This window comes from Engraulis encrasicolus, chromosome 2 (genome assembly GCF_034702125.1).
Source record: "Engraulis encrasicolus isolate BLACKSEA-1 chromosome 2, IST_EnEncr_1.0, whole genome shotgun sequence".
Taxonomy (NCBI): Eukaryota; Metazoa; Chordata; class Actinopteri; order Clupeiformes; family Engraulidae; genus Engraulis; species Engraulis encrasicolus.
In genome coordinates, this window is record NC_085858.1 from 35,001,424 (window position 1) to 35,021,016 (window position 19,593).

At 45.7% G+C, this 19,593-nt stretch overlaps 2 protein-coding genes across 3 annotated transcripts in view; one reads left to right on the forward strand and one right to left on the reverse strand.

Moving 5' to 3' along the window:
* The first annotated feature begins 1,920 nt into the window (after nt 1-1,920).
* On the forward strand, nt 1,921-10,759 carry nr5a5 (nuclear receptor subfamily 5, group A, member 5). The gene is made up of 7 exons (XM_063215115.1): nt 1,921-2,202; nt 4,508-4,623; nt 5,399-5,540; nt 6,806-7,725; nt 8,941-9,060; nt 9,480-9,627; nt 10,512-10,759. Exons 1-7 carry the CDS (start codon nt 2,103-2,105, stop codon nt 10,757-10,759), a joined length of 1,794 nt encoding a protein of 597 aa, XP_063071185.1. The 5' UTR covers nt 1,921-2,102.
* Nucleotides 10,760-13,350: 2,591 nt separating this feature from the next.
* Nucleotides 13,351-19,593, reverse strand: part of camsap3 (calmodulin regulated spectrin-associated protein family, member 3) — a 62,261-nt gene continuing 56,018 nt past the window's right edge. For both annotated transcript variants that reach the window (XM_063187421.1, XM_063187412.1), the window contains exons 15-17: nt 18,876-18,991; nt 17,617-17,735; nt 13,351-16,425 (exon numbers count right to left, since the gene is read on the reverse strand). In XM_063187421.1, the coding sequence (XP_063043491.1) occupies nt 16,123-16,425; nt 17,617-17,735; nt 18,876-18,991 (538 nt within the window). In that variant the 3' untranslated portion in view covers nt 13,351-16,122. The remainder of the gene's footprint in view (nt 16,426-17,616; nt 17,736-18,875; nt 18,992-19,593) is intronic.

Below are 19,593 nucleotides of genomic sequence, written 5' to 3' on the forward strand. Positions count from 1 at the left end.
TTCATAATTGGACCGTTGTTATATGACCACTTGGATGGATCAGAGGTGTGGATTTTGTAATGTGATAATGTGGCGTGATGATCCTGGATTGGTCTGATGAGCATGGAATGATTCATGCACAAACAAGCTCCATTTGAAATTGCTGGTCTGTAGCCTCTTAGTACAGATGGGGTCGCTGGCGGGCCTATTCACTATTTGCAGAAAATACTCAATTTAACTACATCATAACAACATTGCTACTGTATGTCATTACAGAGAGTCTTAAGTTACAGATTAAGTCATAGCCATTACATTTGGTGACAATAAGGTTATAACATAGGCTCTGTCTGCACTACAGGGTTAAGTCAAGACCAGCCATGGTTTTTGTCATAGCTTACACAGTATGTGTTTCTGAGGTAAGTCTCAGTGGCATGATCAAATAAATACAGTATAATAGTGGAAGTTATGAAAATGGTCATTGAAAGTTTGGAGATGAAACAAGTGGACAAGAAGTCCCCACAAGTCTCATTACTCTAAACCAGGGGTGGGAAACCTTTTTCATTCAAGGGGCCACTTCAAATTCCTCCAAGGGCTGTAAAAGTCCGCCGAGGGCCGGACTATGAACACAAACCAGGATTTCCCCCTGCACTTTAGGCCTATATTGAAACAGCCTATATTGAAACACCCTTAAAACAGACCCCACCTTCTGTACCCCCCCTGAATATAACTTAATTGTATTGCAAATGTAATTCCTAAGATTCCTTTACAAAATATGTCATAAATGTATAAATATAAAATGATATCGGCGGCCAGATAAAAGGGCCTCAATGGCCGTAAACGGCCCTCAAGACATAGGTTCCCCACCCCTGCTGTAAACTGATCCTCTTATTTGGTTGTGGGGGTCAGGTGGGGATTGATCAATACATGTGAAAGAAGAACCAGAGGACTGTCCTCACTGTCGATTTGATCTAGTGGGGCGTAGCACTAGATTCGGAGCCCAATGTACAATCAGCTCCAAGGGAGCCCCTAAGTATTTTTATATACTCTATTGGTTATCATCAGACAGGACAGTGGAGGAGAAACAGGAAGCGAGTTGGGAGAGAGAGACGGGGAAGGGCTGGGAGAGGACCCAGGCCGGGAATCGAACCTGGTGGTCGGCTGCCGACCAGTGCCCCACTGTTAGCGCCACGGTAGGGTCCCCTGCTTAAATATTGATATGATATTAAAATTATATGATGTGTCATACATGGGGCCCTGATTATTCACAGTCACCAAGCTCTCCATACTTTGATGCCCCTGGTTGGATCCCACGGTCTGTCACCTAACTGCTTCAGGTGGACTGGACTGTCCTCATAGTTAGTTCAGAGTACAGAGAGTGACTCAGGATAAGAGCATCCAGGAGCATGTAATTGCCGTCATGTGTGTGAGTCTGATAACTGTAATGGTCTGATGACCCATGCTTCAACAACTCCATAAAACCCATGAGTGGGTTTCCAGTCGCGACCTACTGTATGTCTCAATGACTGTCATATATTGTATGGTGATGAGATAGGTGGTCTGTGTCCTGTGCTTTTCCACAAAACATACCAGACTCCAGATCAGGGCTGGACTGGAGGAGAAATAGGGCCCGGGCACGTTTGGCTTAAAGGGGCCCCTCATAATTAGCGGCGTAGAACATTTCTGAAAATAGGTGCCCACGAGGGGGCGGGGCCCACAGGGAAATGCTTGTTATGCCAGATGGCCAATGCAGCCCTGTTCCAGATTGCATTGCTGTTTTCTGTTTTTTTCTTTTTTTCTTCTTCTGGACAGTCAGAGAGGGCCAGGAGGGAGTGCCAGTCAGGGGATAGGTTTATTACCCCCACTATGGAGCAAAGTCCGACATGGCCATGGGGCCTCGTCTACCCAGCGCGATTCCCTCTTTCCCTCTCTCTCGCTCTCTCCCCATCCGTCCGGCTCGCCGTGCGTCTCCGGTCCCGAGCCGCTGAGCTGTCTGTGGGCACCTCTGGACGTCACAGACACCATGTCAAGGTGACCGGCACCTTTTTGGCTTTATGGACTGATGACCCCCGATCCACGACTCCTGACTCCTGACCCCTGGAACGCCAATACTGGCTCCATAGGCCATGAACATCCCACTCTACCACCCAGACCAGCCCCAGGACATGGGCCCCCATCCCAGGGATTACACACAGGACTTGTGCACACTCGAAGGACCATCTACCTGTGAGTAGGCTATTGAATGTGAAAGCGTGTGTCATAGGATCTGTGGTTGGAACATTTCATTGCTTCGTAAATTAATGTTATCATCTACAGGGGATCCTCCATCTTTTAGACTGCTGTTTTGATCAGTCAGACTGTTTTTGGATGTGTGCACCTTCTCAGTGTTACTCTCTGTGAGATGACATCTATGAAATAATATTAAATCACAGTCCTGGAGTTCCAGTGTGTCGTTGTTGGGAAGGGTTCATGCTTTATCAAACACTGTCTACAATAGCAAGCAGGTGGAATCTTGATTCAACAGACTGTTGGTTGAATTGAACCACCATGTCATTCACTCACATGTGGTGTATGTTCATGGAATTGTACAATATAATATAGCATAAAGTGTTAACCCATGAACTGTCTCTTTAAGAAAGGTTAGGTTCGTTTGACTGTGTGGTGAAAATGTGGATGGATAGCCTACCACAGTTCATATTTGGACGTTGACAGTACATTTACTAACTGCTCCCTCATAATGCCATTACCTGACTACTAGAGAAGGTAGTGGGGTAGTACAGTAGATTAATTGACAATTAATTTCAGCGGCGTTACAAAGTTGTTGTGGCATGCAAAAAGATTGTGATTGCTCAGGTTGAGTCGTCAGTGTGTGTCTGATCTGTGGAGCCAGTCCAGTCCACAGGCATTACATAAGGCTGTCGCGAATCGATGTACAGTTATTCCCTCTCTTTGATAAGAGGCCATGCAATCGTGCACCCTCTCCATGGTCACATGACCTAGATAAATGACAGACCTCAGACTGATCCTGCTGTGTCGTGCGTACAGTACCTCCGTTGCTTTTGCCCAGTTCCTGAGCTACACCTTTTTGGCTTACCACAAACGCTAACCAACAGAAACATTGAAAAAGTTTGCTTACACTTTTCTGAAGGGGTTTTCAAAAGGGTGTCATTTAACCATCATGACACCTCAGGGTCTTTAAGGACACATTACTGACATTTATGACTGTTGTCAATGTGTCAGTCATTTTTGGAATTTCGAGGTTTTTCGGTGTCATGACATGACATTCCAAAAGCTGAAGGACATATTATGACAACAGTCAATAACATCAGTAATGTGTCTTTAATGTTTCTGACATGTGTCATGTCATTCTTATGTCTGTTACATGACACCCTCATGCAGACCCCTTCAAACAAAGTGTTAACAAAAGGCCGTCATTTTGCCATATACCTGCTGACATGTCATGATCAGCGGCACTAACTAAAATGCCATGCATACTTCTGTGGTCAACTCTTCAGTCAGTGCAGTTATTTGTTTTTATGTTGCAGAGACTTTTATTTTTTGATTGTACAATATAAAGTTCTTTGAACATCTTCTACCAAACACCTCGTGCAGGGATATTCACTTAAAAGTCACAGAGGACCTCCAGTGAAGGGGTGGAACGTAGAATCTGTATAACTGTGAGCAGCACGGTGTCTGAGGTTAGGGTGCAAAACAAGCAGAAAGCTTTCCAGACAGAACAGATAGGCCTATTCGCTTCTCTATTTCTTAGTAGCCTTAGGATGGTCTATTTATGACACTGTTGTGACACTCATGTGAATGCATAGAAGAGATATCCCAACCTGAAGTGTTAGTGATCATAAATTATGCACGGCCACAGATAGCACACACATAGTTTTAATTTTGTTCTGATCTTATGGGGGGGCAGAACCTTGCCATCCAAGGGCCGTATCTGGCCCCAGGGCCTCCATTTGAATAGCCCTGACCTACTGTATATCGCCACCTATACTGCCAATGACACAGCCAATCGTTGCTTGGCTTATGTCTGATGTGTATGCTGGGGAGTGTGACTAGAGGAAGGGGATGGATGTGAGATATATACGTATGTGTTCATGAATCTTTTGTGTAATGGAAATAATTGTAGTCCCTGTATAATTTCATACATTGAGACTTACAAAAAATGTCATGCTGGCATGACAATAAAGTTAATTCTATCCAACTGCACAATGCCATTGCTCTGACTCTGGGTCATCTAAGATTGTCCTTAGTGCTTATGTTCTTGGAGAGACTTTTATGGGTCTAACAAAACAATGCACAGGTTTTTTTTCTAGAATAACTTCCTGTGCTGTTTTTTCTACTAAACATATTGCATTTAAAACCATGAATTAAACAACCCATTGAGCAGTGTTATACTAGCCTGGTATGACCTGCCCATAGTACTTCGAGAAGTATTATGGGCAGGTCATACCAGGCTAGTGTTATACTACAGTAGATCTGACTCTGGACCGTCTCTGGTGCCTATGTTCCTCTCCAGCCCAGGAGCCCAAGACGGAGTGTGGTGGGCAGGTGGACCCTGCGGAGAGGTGTCCTGTGTGTGGGGACAGAGTGTCAGGCTACCACTACGGCCTGCTGACATGCGAGAGCTGCAAGGTGGATACCGGCATCTTATCATATACTGCAGCTTTTTTCCTAGTATGCACGTGTAGCTTTACCGTTATCCCCTATACACACATACCGATACCATGACAAATAGACCTGTTGTTGCCATTAAACATTACATACCTACTTGACCCTACTACACTGACTTTGCAAGATGATGATGATGATGATGATTATTATTATTATGAGTGTTAATATTAAGCTCACTCCCCCACTGAATTACTCCCATATATATACTGTATACACAGTATATATATAGAGCCGCAGAAAAATTTGAGAGACCACTTCGGAAATTTCTTTTTTTTCTCACTTTGCTATTGATAGGTATGTGTTTGGGTAAAACAAACATTGTAATTTCATTGTTCAAACTACCGAATACATTTCCTCTGAATTTCGAAAGAAAATATTGTTCACATTCCAGAGGTTTTCAAGGGTGTCAGGCCTGGAGTTTGGGCTGTTCACGTCAGGGTATTCATCTGGTGGTCATTGCATCGTTTGTGTTATTTTGACCATGTGTTATTTTCTGCAAATAAATGCTCTATGACAATATTTCCTGTTGAAATTAGGAGGATATGTAGTCAACAGTGTACAGAATGAAATAACAATGTTGTTTCACTCAAAGACATACCATGGTAAAATCAGACAAACTTCAAATTTTGAAGTGGCCGGTCTCTAATTTTTTCCCGCAGCTGTATATACATATATATAATGTTTATGTTTAATGCTGGAATCATAACTATGCCCCCCTCTCCCTCTGCTGCATCAGGGCTTCTTCAAGCGGACGGTGCAGAACAACAAGCGCTACACGTGTGCGGAGCGGCAGAGCTGCCCCATGGACCTGGCGCAGAGGAAGAGGTGCCCCTCCTGCCGCTTCCAGAAGTGCCTAGCCGTGGGCATGAGGAGAGAGGGTGAGGCCTGCATTTCTACAGCCTGACTATCATCGACTTTCAAATCTCTTTGAGACTTTAGTCTGACCAAGAGCATAACAATTAACATTTCTCCAAACGGCATGGTTGACCCGCCTCCCTTGGTTTGCTACTGGTTGTTTGCTTCCCGTCAAAGCCCGAATTTTCCAGAGCACACATGTAATGTGTGACCACCTTAACGACTCTGACAGCACACACTTCCACTGTGTACAGAAGCCCTGTGCTTCTAAAGCAAATTTGTTTATCTTTGTCTCTTCAGACCACACGGCATGGTTCCAGTCTCATCTATGGAAAGATATACCGGTACTTACAAATCTGCACAAATGTGAGGGGTGTACTCACTTATTTGACATACTGTAGCTCCCCTTCACTTTCCCTGAGGTGACTTATCTCTGTGCTCATAAAGCAGTGCAGCTGCAGGCCTGACTGACCCAGATAAAGACGGCTGATGATGGACCTCTGTGCACAGTGTACTATGGGCCCCGCCAAGATCAGGGACGGGTTAAGATGGCCTGGGGCCCCTAGGCTACAGGTTGCTGTGGGCCCCCCGGAAGGCTAATCTTGCGACAAATTTACATAGCCAGTGTCATAATTATGAATTAGGAATTAAGGATAACATGTCTTGTCACAATTCTGCAATGTTTCACTTTTGGCCAATTAGGGGGGGGGGGGGGGGGGGGAGGGGGGGCGGGGGGGGGGGGGGGGGGGGGGGGGGGGGGGCCTTGGCAGGTGGGGGGCCCCTAGGCTGCAGCCATATCTAGCCTGTGCATTAACCCGGCCCTGGCCAAGATGATTGCTCTCAGGTTCCCTCAGTACGGCGAAGGGTCATTGAACCAACACAATATCCATAAAACTTTCCAAAAAGAAAACTGATATACTTTCATTGGCATGTGTGTGCCCGTACTCCTGTGTTTATGAAAGGAGAAAAACAAACTGTTTATTATTGGCTGCTCTAAGGTTTATAAGCCATTGCATTTATATGTGTGTACGTGTAAGTGCTCACAAGAGCGATAAGGTGAACTCACTATTGGCTTTGCATGTGATTTGTGTGTGTGATTGTGCTCGGTTCCAGAGAAAGAGAGAGAAAAACAGATTTTAAGGTTACTAACATACTATTGGCTGTGTGTGTGTGTGTGTGTGTGTGTGTGTGTGTGTGTGTGTGTGTGTGTGTGTGTGTGTGTGTGTGTGTGTGTGTGTGTGTGTGTGTGTGTGTGTGTGTGTGTACTTTGACTGCCTCTACACAACAGCTGTGCGAGCAGACCGAATGAGAGGAGGACGGAACAAGTTTGGCCCTTTGTACCGTCGAGACCGGCAGCTGAAGCAGCAGAGAGGCACTGTCTACAGTAACCAGCCCAGCACCGCCCCCTACAGGATCAAACTGGAAACGCAGCCATCACAGTTGACCCACCAACCGCCACCTCATGACTTTCACTTACTGCCCTTATCCAACCCCACGCCTGCAGTCTTGCACCCGGACTCTTACCACACTTCATCACAGACACACCCCACGACCAGCACGGGCCAATCAGAGTTCCCCGTGCTGTTGGACTCCTCTGGCCGGGACAGAATGCTGGCTGCAGCTCCGCCCCACCCTTCGTACTCGGGTCTCTATCACCCACCCTTTCACGGCTACGCCATGGATAAGAGGCCCGTCTCGTTTGGCTGCAGCCAGTCGCCCCCACCCTTGTCGTCTCCACCACCTCCACCCAAACCCGGTGCATCGTATGTGCACTCCATGTATCTCCCAGCCCTGGACACGCACACACCAACCGGCACCATGACACCAACCTCTACCATGACACCAACCTCTACTCCCAGCTCCACACCCACACCCACACACACACCCTCACCCATGCCCACCCCCACGGTCACCCCGTCCCCCAGCACGCCCACCCCTGGTGGCCTGCTGGCGGTGCGGCCCCCACCCCCTGGTGGTGCCCTGGTGGTGCCCCATCCTCCGGAGGACTTCCTGGAGCGCCTGATGGAGGGGGAGCCGGACGAGAGCCAGCTGTGTGCGCGCGTGCTGGCCAGCCTGCAGAAGGAGCAGGCCAGCCGCGGCAAGCACGACCGCCTCAACACCTTCAGCATCATGTGCAAGATGGCCGACCACACCCTGTTTGGGCTGGTGGAGTGGGCGCGCAACAGCGCCCTCTTCAAGGAGCTCAAGGTAACTACTACACATGAGGTGGTAACTACTCTAGTGGTATACCACTATTGTAATCTATAGAAGAATGTTGATAAGGATGCAGGGCTGCTGGAGAGGTCATTTGGCATACAGGGCATTTTCAGTGCTAAGGGGTCGATGCTGTTGTTTTTTCGTTTATTTTTTGGTCGTCCATTGGCCTATCTGTGGACTGAGCTAGTCATAATACCGTAGAAAAGATACCTACAGTAGAGGTGGGCTCCTAGAGGTGCATTAAAGCAAGTTTAAAGCAATCAAATGAAGGCAGCATTAAGATCCATACATGACTACACACAGGAGGATGCATGCAGAGATGAAAGGTGCGTAGAACAGGGATAGGAATTTTATTTGGCACCTAAGATCATTTCAAATGTACACCTGCAGCAGAACGTGCAGGCACCTTTGCACTGCACTACATGATGGGCCTGATTGTTTTTTTTAGTCAAGTTTGAATGAAATTCATCTTTGAGTATCAAGTGTGACGTGCATGCACAATTTTCGTCAATTCAAAAATATACAGTATATCGGGTTCTACTTCATCCCAGATTTTGATTTAGGCCCGTTGTGAATTCGAGTTCGACACTCCTGTCATAGAGGCTCAGGTAAGGCATTGTTGAGTGGTGGGTCAAAGACTTACAAAATGGCATTGTCATTCAGTGTAACGGATACCTTCTGCTGACTGTAACGGTAGAAAACATGATTTTTAAATTGTTTCAAGTGAATGGATGACAGCCGAGGCTTTCATGAATTCACTGAAAAAAATAAAAATAAAAAGAGTCGTGTTTTTTACAGTTACAGTCAGCAGAAGGTATTCGTTACACTGAATGACAATTTCATTTTGCGCGTCTTTGACCCTAGTGCGTTGGCCATCACTACAAGGATGCACAGATGTGGACACCGAGTAGGATGCATAGACGAGGGATGCTTAGAGTCACACATAGTGTTTTAACCGGTGCATTGGATGTTATAATAATTATGAAAATTAACTGATTGTGACAGGTAGCATAATGTATTTACTGTAGGCCTACTCTTTGTCAGATTTAGAGGGTTCTAGTGCCCAAGTGAAGTTTCCCCTTTTGGTGAGGAGAGACTTTTTTTTTTTGCTAAGGGTATTGCATGCCTTAACCCATCCCTGTTTGGCTGGTGCGTTGTGTGACGTAGCTAAGCTAAGCGAAGTTCTGTGACGTATGTATGTCCCAGGTGGATGACCAGATGGCCCTGCTGCAGAGCTGCTGGAGTGAGCTGCTGGTGCTGGATCACCTGTGCAGACAGGTGGCCTACGGCAAAGACGGCTGCATATACCTCATCACAGGACAACAGGTAACGCAATGACACTGTCAACTGAGCAATTGTCTGTGATGATGACCCTTCTAAGATATCCAATTACAACGCTTGTGATGCTTGTGGTGTGTCAATGTAGTATTTCTTTCTCATTTACAAAGATTTGTAAATATTTTGTTAATAATTACTTCATTATTTATGAAGTGTTTACAAAGCGTTTTACGGGTTGTTATTCTAAAGTGTTACCAATGTCTCCTGTCTGAGAATTCAGGTTGATTCATTCCGAACTATTCCTTTGTAGCTTCAATAACCTCGATTTTATTGATGGACATTCCATAAGAACTTTTCACCCTTTCCTCAAATTGAAAATAATCATTCAATCTACCCCATCGTACATTCTCGTACTTTTTGCATGCCTGTCTTCAACAGAACCGTTTAACCTTGCTCACCTCTTTCAGATCGAGGTGTCAAACGTGTTCTCCCAGGCCGGGGTCACCCTGAGCAGCCTGGTGTCCCGTACCCAAGACCTTGTCTCCAAATTCAGGTCCCTACAGCTGAACAGACAGGACTTTGTGTGTCTGAAGTACCTGGTTCTCTTCAACCCTGGTGAGCCAACATCACACAACACAGCTGGCACCTTCTATTGCAGGGGTCAGGAACCTATGGCTCTAGAGCCACATGTGGCCCTTTTGGGAACTGTATGTGGCTCTTACTTATCTAGTGTTGCCAACCATCCCTTGAAATATGGAATCGTCCTATATTTAAAAATAAAAGTACAGGTTCCATATTGAGTTGAAACAGGACATGGGAGGTTAAAATGCATTAAACTGCAGTAAATTGCATCTAAGAAATACAGAATTTTCAAGGGAAGGACTCCCAGACCCTTGCCATAATGAAGTTGGCAACCCTATACTTACCTGTTATCAATAAAACCAATAACTTGACAGTACAGTCTAAAATTGTTGGGCTCAATTGAAATATATAATTGTATTCAGTGGTTTTAAAATGGTATGGCTCTCGTGAAAATGTATTTATTCAAAAATGGCGTTCATGGCTCTCTCCAGCAAAGAGGTTCCTGACCCCTGTTCTAGAAGATGATACCACATGTGTTATATATCTTTAAAATCATGACATTGCATACCAGGCTGAGGGTATAATTGCGGTTTAGGAAAAACACATTTTACACTTGCATGTAATGTATAATTCTGTAATGCATACATTCACAAGTCAATCTCCAGATCCTGTGTGTGTGTGTGCGTGTGCGTGTGCGTGTGCGTGTATTCGTATTCGTGTGACCCCTGATGTAAAATAAACTGCAACCCCGCTGAGTATTTCTGTATGTGTAAATGTCACTCTTTTTCCTCTTCCTAAGTGTGTGCGCGGGTGTGATATGACCCCATGTGTATATGTGTGTGTGCATCTCCTTATCATAATTTGACTGTCTGTCTCTCTCTGTGCCTGATGGTGGCGGTGTGTTGTGGCCTCCCCAGACGTGAAGTCGGTGCAGGACCGCGAGCAGGTGGAGCGCACCCAGGAGCAGGTGAACCGCACGCTGATGGAGCACACGCTGCGCTCGCACCCCGGCTGCTCCGACAAGTTTGGCCAGCTGCTGCTGCGTCTGCCAGAGGTGCGCAGCATCAGCCTGCAGCTGGAGGAGTACCTGTACCAGCGACACCTGCTGGGGGACCTGCCCTGCAACTCGCTGCTCACCGAGATGCTGCACGCCAAGCACAGCTAGAGAGAGTTCAGTTCCAGCATCACGCCAAGCACAGCTAGAGATGAGGACAGTTCCAGCGTCACACCAAGCACAGCTAGAGAGAGCGGATGGATGCCGGTTTTAGAATAACGCAGAGCACAGCTAAAGGGATGACAGTTCCAGCATAACGCCAAGGACAACTAGAGCCAGAACCAAGGACCTGGTATCACACAGACACACACACACACAGTCATTTGCGTTGTGTTGTTTTCAAATTCACTTTGCATTGGGTGACATCCCTTGCTGGGGGGGGGGATCTGATCTGCCATGATGCAACTCACTGCTCAGGAAGATGCTGCACGCCAAGCACAGCTAGCAGCTCTCACCACCACCCCCATGCTGAGAGCCAGAGCCAAGGCCGTGGTCACAAGCTGTTTTCCCGTTGTCTTTGCATTGGGAGACATCGTTTGTTGCCACACTGGATTTTGTCATGGTTGCTTTGCGTTGAATACCAGGCCTCTATGAAGAAGTTGAGGGTTTTTTCCCCCGATGGATCAGACAGAGCCCCACGTGATCAGCTTTGACCACACTTCCAGCAAACCCACCCATCATCATACTTCCAGCATGGTGTGTGATCCCCGGATCAGTATCCTAGGCAGAACTGGAGACATTTCACAGCAAAGTCTGGAGCCAAGCAACAAGGCCAGAGCCAAATGTAGCAAATGTGTTTAACACAGTGGGAGTCAAGTGTAGAAGGAAGACATTGTTGACAAAATAAAACACTGTGCTCCAAGAGCCAGTTCCCACCATCTGAATCAAGTGGGCACAATATTGCAGCAGCATAGCTAGGAGTCAAAGGTCACCACTCATCTGTGGCAAGGTGCAGATTACTGTAAGTGAAATCTTTACAATAAAAAAAAATCTGCACACTTCAAGCCTGCACAATCGGCTTTACTGTGAATGCTATTAGCTTTCGTTTGCAAGACCTTCATCGGGCAGAGTGATTTATTCTTTCCTTTCATGTTTAGCAAAATGGTTATAAAGTGTTGTGCCACTGAAGAACTACACTGCCTGAATATCAATCTTCTAAAACACACAGACTTGACATGTTTGAAGGCCAACACCCTCTACTTTTCAGGGGATTTTCCCCTCTGAGATCAGAAAACACACGCCTATTCATAGCCAGGTCTGTCAGGCTGAAAAGGATTTAAAACCGGCTTACTCAAAAATACAAGTCTGCTAAAGAGCTGGCTGTAAAAGAAAGGAGTTCTTTGGAGCACTGGATATATGGCTGGAATGGAGCGTGTGTACACTGCATCAATGGCTTCCACGTGGCTCCGGCTGAAATGTTTTTAAAAAAATAATCACGGGACTTAACAGATCCACATTTCAAAGGAACAACGCGAGAGACAGAACACACCCTGCAAAAATGATGTGCCTTCTTCACTTGCCAAACCATGCCTTTTTAAACAGCCTCTTACCAGGGAAATCAGAAAATAAACTGCTAAAATGAACGCATAAACTGTGACAAGTGCAACTGTATTTGTGTGTGTGGGTTTCTTGCTGTACATTGATAATATGAACACAAACATGTGAATTTCAATATATGCTATGTATAGTTAATGCCAACAGAAAATATGACAGAAAAACAGATAAACAAAAGGCAACACACATTTGGTCAATGACGGGAATGAGAATGAGAAAAGGAGGTCTGATTAAAAAATTATTTATTCTTCTGATCCAGTCACCTGGGATAAATTTGTAATCATGAACAATTTGAACAAAAGAAAACATATCACTACAGATGGACATGGCAACAACACAAAATAAAAGGAAGTAAAGACACTGATGGTGCCGAGATGACAAATGTGAAATGAACAAATGACTGAAAAGAAATCACCACCTAAACCAAAACATAAATAATAATAATAACCGAAACTAAACATTAAAAAATGGGGTTCTCTACTCCCTACCCAATAAATACACCCTTGGGTGAGAAGAACTACAGGAGAATTGCACAGAATCCAGTTAGAAATCACCGTCACACTCTGATGTGGTCACACACGCACACACACACACACGCACGCACGCACGCACACACACACACACACACACACACACACACACACACACACACACACACACGCACACACACACACACACACACCTTACATTCCAGGCCATTCATTTATGTTTACCACCATACCCATCCCACACCATTAAATGGTGACATTCTTCACATAGGCCTTTAGAAAAATATTCACATCTCCACACTTTAGCCTATACACAAGTCAACTTTAGGAGGCAGTGCTCTTTTTTATAAGTGTAGTCAATTACTTACTTTCCATCATCACTAACCCACATGACATTTTAAAATGTTTGCTGTTGAAAAGAGGGGCAGTGGGAAACGAGGCACACTCCTCAATGCCCATATAGAGTACCATGACAACCAGATTTGGGTCAGTTGTAGAGTGTAGCGTTTACCACTAAGAGGAGGAGATCAGTGGCCTATACTACAAAGCTGTGGTGCGTTTCTCGAAAGCGTAGTTGTTAGCCAGTTAGCAACTTGGGTAGTTGCCAATGGGAAATTGCATTGCAAACAACAAAGTAGCCAACGTAGTTAGCAACCATGGTTTCGAGAAATGCACCCCTGGTCCAGGCGTAAACCAGGAGTTTACCAGAGTCATCATTTTCTTAACCAGGTAAAGTTAAGGGGAAGACCATCCAATAGAAGAGCTTGGTGTCCTCATTTTCTTAAGAACATGAGGACTTTGTGCTCTTCTATTAGATGATTTACCTCTTAACTTAATGTGGTTTACTCCTGAACCAGCTTTGTAGTAGAGGCCCCTAGTCATGTTTGGGCTTCTCTTTCATACTGCCAACCAGTACGGCAACAGCCAGACAGACAAAAAGAGCAGCCTAAATGTTACAGACACAACTGTTGCTGTCGGGAGAGGCCTTCACAAATGTGGCAGTCTAACCAGCCCTGTGTTTACTGTGTTTGAGTATGTGTATTTTAATACACCACTGAGAAAAACATGCGTGCAAACACATTTGATATTCAATATGGAGGACACGGCTTTTTCACTCATTACGGGGTTTTATTTGACCCTACAATGAGGGAAGATCAAGTTTTTCTTTTGGACTCAACGGTATGTCATTTGTTTCTTTTCTTGGGCACGGTCAGTCTCTCTTTTGTTCATTCTGTCTCCCTCTCTGACATACACACACCTATTCAACCACATGTACACACACACACACACACACACACACACACCCTTTCGTGCTGAAACAGCAGGCTAGCTTGGTAGCTTTACAAAGTCATCTCACTTTATACAAATCATTGTCAAAGTTGGAAAGAATCATTCATATACACGATTCAGACCACATTTTAAATCTTCCAATATCTTCTTCCATTTTGTTTATTGGGTTTTGTTTTGATTTTAAGTCACATCACCGCTTCCTCTAGTCAATGCTAGCAAGTTTCAAGCGAAGTCTCTTCCAGTAGCATTGGGTATGACGGTTGCTAGTCAGCGGGGGTAGCTTCTCTTTCGTCGTAAACTGACACTGGAGATGACGTATGGTTCTGAGGAAAAATGAGCGATTCTAGAACCGGAAGTCCACCGATATGATCTTCTGTTCTCAGGCCCAGCAAAGGCTTGAGAGATGATTGACATGCGCCACACACCCACATGTCAAAAGTGCAGTTTTCTTATAAAGAGGGAAAGATAAAAAGAGAGGGAGAAAAAAAACCTGGAATTTTCTTCAAAAGAAGAGGGATTTCTTCATTGGGCATGGGTATTGGACATCTGTAGGTTCAGAGGTGGTGGTGGGGGCTGAATGTCCTCTTAACGATGTCCTGATAGGAGAGGGTGGGTATATGGGTCCTTCGTGTTCTCCTGATATATTAGGCACAGCAGCATGGCAAGAGTACCTGTATGTTCCCCAACCCTGCACCTTGGGCCCCTGACCAATGGGAAGAGCCGTCTCCCATATGGTCTCCCCATGGTGTGTCCCCCATGTTCCTGATGATCCCAGACTGGCCACTGAGGAAAAACAACGCGACAGCAGACCACACGTCACAAGGCCCACTGCTGGATAGAAATGGGGGGCCTGGGGTGTGGGGAGGGGGCAGGGGCTGGGGCTGGGGGTGGGGACCCCCCAACAGTACATTCAATACAGAGCAGTGCCATTTTCAAATGGGCGGGGGTCTTCCCAAAGCTGACAACAGCAAAGGCTTTCAAAGGGGTCAAAGGTCAAAAGCAGCAAGACAATGACAACATGGACACATGGGAAGATAAAAAAAAGACAAACGGTACAGATACCGAGTACGAAAAGGGGTGGAAAGACCGTGGAAAAAAGATTCAGGAAGACAGAAAGGAGGAGGAGTCGGATACAACTGATAGACTGACAGAAGGATGACAAGATGGCTCTCCTGTGTGTGTGATCCTACGGTGGGAGCGCCGCAGAGCAGAGCAGCCTGGTTCCTGGCTGTCACACAGGAAGAGCCACATGGCAAACAGGGCGCGTCACAGCCCTTTGTAGTCTGCAGTCTGACCAGACCCAGCTGTCTCCAGCAGGATTCATTTGGACATTATTTACTTCTTTTTTGTACTTCTTAGACATGTTTCTTTTTTTCATTCATTCAAAGGTTTGACATTTGTTTCGTCTGCACAATCATTTCATCATCATCATCATAATTGTCATCGCCTTCATTTTGGAAATATTTTCTACGGGAGGCCTTGCTCCGTATGGGTTTTTTACGAAGAGGGCACATTTTTGTAGTCTTCATGTTCTGGCCCTTCATGTACCGGCCGGCTTTGCTATACACACAGCACTTCACCAGAGGGCGCTGTGGCCTCTGTGTGCACATAGCAGAGTAGATGGCACAGTCCTTAATAACATTGTGAGATTATCCTTCTAGTGTTTCATAAGACTTCAAGTGACGACCACCACCATCACCATCACCACCACAATAACCATCACAATCACCATCAAACTCTCCAAATCCACCCCCCCCCCTCCCTCTCTTTCTCTCCATCTCTCTCTACTTACTGAAACCAAACCAAAGCAAGAGAGAAAATGGAGACAGAATATCCACCTACTCGACAGCTACAGGCGATGGAAGGTGGGTCGGTATGTGTTGAGAGGGTGTCTGGGATGGAGCCTGAGGAGGAGGCTCTCCATGGCTGATGTGCAATGCAGCCCAGATGTTGGAGAGCGTCTGCTGGGTGGTGTTGAGGACTGTGGCTGGCTGTGGTCGGTGGTGGTAGTGGTGGTGGTGGTGGTGGTAGTGGTGGTGATACCTGTGGCCTGTCTCTGGCACCCCTGGAGCCTTCATATTATTATTTGGGGGTGGTAGGTAGGCTTCTGGGGGGGGGGGGGGTACCAGAGCCTTGTTGTCATTATTTGGGGGTGGTAGGCTTCTTGGGAGTACCGGGCCGCTTGCTCTGCCACAGGTGTCCCGGTATGGTAAAGGCGTCCACGCTCATGGACATGGTCTTGGACGGGATGGCGGTGAACTGCTTGCGGTCCGAGCTGTACTTGAAGATGGACTCCACCATGCCGGGCCCGATGACGCGCGGGCCGATGCCCGTCAGACGCACCATCTCCTCCGTCTCGGGGTTCATGGTGTACACCGCCCGGAACTGGCAGCTGTTGTCCCGGAACAGGATCAGGAAGTGGTTGGCCGAGCTCTTCTCCATTTCCTGTGACAAGGGGGGAGGAGGAGGGTGAAAATTAGTAATTCTAATTCTAATGACTAATTAGTCATTCTAAGTTTTTGAGACATATTATGCAGAATATTCCCTTTTTCATTCATTGGCTCCCGAAAGTGTTTTTATTTTATTCAAAGATCTCAAACTCCTATGCACAGCCAGGTTCCAGGTGCTGGCGAAGTGCAGTCATCAGTAATCCACAGTAAAGAAGAAGAATCACTGCATACTAGTGGACTTCATTTTGCTGCTTTTTATTTAGGTGTACAACGCATTTCGCCTTTCGACTTCTTTTTATCTTATTTTAGGTGTTCTTTTGTTTTCAGAACCTGTGATTACGATTCTAAAGATGAAAGAGTATCTGCTGTGCAGATTTCCTCGACCAGGAACGTTAATCAAGAAAAGAAGTATGGGCACAGAAACAGAAAATGCCATTGATTGACCCCTTTGTGAACAACATATCCCAATATCAGGAATTGATTGGCCAAGCTCTAAACTGAGAAAATACGATGACTAGAGTTTACCAAATAAATTCAGCACCTCTGACAATGGTCTAAACTAAAGAGACCCAGTGTGTATATAGTAGCGCAACTTTACTCAAAAGCTAAAGTGAAACAAGAAGGCAAACAAAAAAAGGAGACAGAAACACATTCTATCCTCTCTGTGAACAAATGACCCACTTGGAAACAAAATGTTAAATGGGCACTACTCTCACAATGTTTGAAGGTGATCAGAGTAAATGTCTCTGTTCCAAAGGGGAGCAAAGGTGGTACAGGTCCGCGCAGGGCCAGATTAATGCACAGGCTAGACATGGCTGCAGCCTAGGGCCCCCCACCTGCCAAGGGGCACCTGATTGGGCAAAAGTGAAAAATTGCAGGCAAGACAGGATGCAATATTGACAGGATGCAATATTGAAAACTACATGTGTCATGTTGAGTTCAGTTGGTAGGCATGTTATCCTTAATTCCTAGCTCGTTATTATGACACTGCTTATGTAAATTTGTCGCGGAATTTGCCTTCCTGGGGGGCCCACAGCAACCTGTAGCCTAGGGGCCCCAGACCGTCTAAATCTGGCTCTGGGTCCAGGTGCCATGACATGGCTACTAAGCGTGGACATGTTCGAGTGTTTGCGTGGGGCCCCGGGGGATGGGGGATGGGGGGGCCAAGGACTGGCAGGTCCCTCACCTCCACTATCTTGTTTTTCACCGGTTCGTTGACCTTGCCAGCCAGGCAGCAGCGGGAGATGGCGTTGTGGATGATGAACTTGTTGGACTTGAAGCTGGGCTCCTTGTAGAGCTTGGGGCCTGTAAACACACACAGTAACATTAACACAGATTTGGTTGTGTGTCGTAACAACAGTTAGTCATCAGTATTATATCAGGTCACTGGTAGAAAGAGTAATTTAGCTGGAAAAGGCAGCAAATTATGTTTCAAAGGACCATCAAAGCACCACTGCACCATTTCTCTAAATAAGCTAATTTACCAACTCCCGTTGAGTTAAATAATTGGATTTTACCTTTCTCCTGTACTTCCAACCATTCTCTCCGAGTCTGAGGGCAGTCATTTCAGCTCAAAGCTAGAATTTATCATTGCATCATACTGTATGTGACCAGCTAGCAATGATAAGTTTGCGTTGCCAGACTCAATCAAAGGGGTCTGCCCATTGGTCAGACAGCCCATTAGTCCGACAGCCCATGAGTCAGAAAATAAGCCATAGAGGAGCATAATAACGCTCAGGCTACTGGGCTAACAGGCTACATGCTACATGCCGGTCAGAGTTAGGAATTGCTTTGGTTTCAGCATAGTTTTAACTTTTCAGTTAACTTAAAAGTGAATAATTCCAAAATGATACCAGTAAAATAACTGTATACTGACAGAACATGCCTTTAATGACGGTTAGGGTTAGGAATTGTTTTGGTTTGGGCATAGTACGTGTGTAGTTGGACTAATGGGCTGTCGGACCAATGGGATGTAACCAGACTCAAAAACATGGCTGGAGGAAAAGGAGACAAAGAAAAAACTCAATTGTTACCTCAAGGCGTGTTGAGAATATTGAGCTTATTTCCAGAAATGGTGAAACGGTGTGTTAAGAAAGGATCACCAAAAATGTGTCAACTTTATCATCTCATCTTCTGAAGATTAAGGGATTTACAAACTATGGCTATGACAGTATATTACCACTACTAAATTATACAGACTAGATTAGCTTCATTAAATGATTCTCGTGCAGTAAATGTAAAAACGGAGGTGAGTACAGTATATTATGTAAGCGGGTGCGATAGCATGTTGCCTGTTGGGTACCTGTGTACTCTGGAATGGATTCTGGAGAGGAGGAGGAGGAGGAGGAGGAGGAGGAGATGGTGGAATGAGCATAAGAGAGGTCCTGCCTAAAGTAGCTACAGTGTAATTGGGTGGGAGAGTGTTTGTGTGGGGCTATACTGTACCTGTGTACTCTGGGATGGAGGCGGGGGAGGAGATGGTGGAGGACACCTCCCAGTCCTCTCCGTTCTGGGCCCGATGACGGCCCGGTGAGGCAAGCCTCGCTGGAGAGTGGGAGCGGCTGCGGGACAGAAAGGGTTAAAGGAATGTAAGAGCCCAGTTCTGCCCTGTAACCGTAAAAAGAGAAAGTGACCTTGGCCAAAACTGCAGCAGTGTTTTCATGGTCTCACTGCACAACATGCTCCATGGGGAATAGGAGCATTTGGACACTGCCCATATACGTACAACATGTAAGGGAGTATAGATGTATCAAATATATCCACAGATACTGACATACATCATATCCACAACCACTTTCAGGTTGATATTTCCATACAAGAAGGGATGACAAAGTCAAGTAGTAAACATTGGTAAGGCACAGTGGGTTTGGGATTAACCAAGGCTAGTATATCTAAATTCATTCCATTCCATTCCAATTCATTTCATTCCATTCCATTCCATACAAGTTATGTCAGTGTTCATATTTTTTTCCCCATTATTGACAGCCAAGTCATCTCAAGATTCAAGAATTTATTGTCATTGTCAAAAGGCAATGAAATTGTTTTTGGGGTACAATACTTAGTAGCAGCAGGTTTTCAAGTAAAGTGACCCTTGAAAACCTAATGTGGCCCTTGAGGCAAAATAATTGCCCACTCCAGAGGCACCGTGCATACGCTCAACCCA

Bases quoted from the DNA above. Each gene is read 5' to 3' on its own strand.
- nr5a5 (XM_063215115.1), top strand. From the start codon at position 2,103: ATGAACATCCCACTCTACCACCCAGACCAGCCCCAGGACATGGGCCCC. The intron at 2,203-4,507 runs GTGAGTAGGCTA...GTTCCTCTCCAG, and splicing joins ACTCGAAGGACCATCTACCT to CCCAGGAGCCCAAGACGGAG. The intron at 7,726-8,940 runs GTAACTACTACA...TGTATGTCCCAG, and splicing joins CCCTCTTCAAGGAGCTCAAG to GTGGATGACCAGATGGCCCT.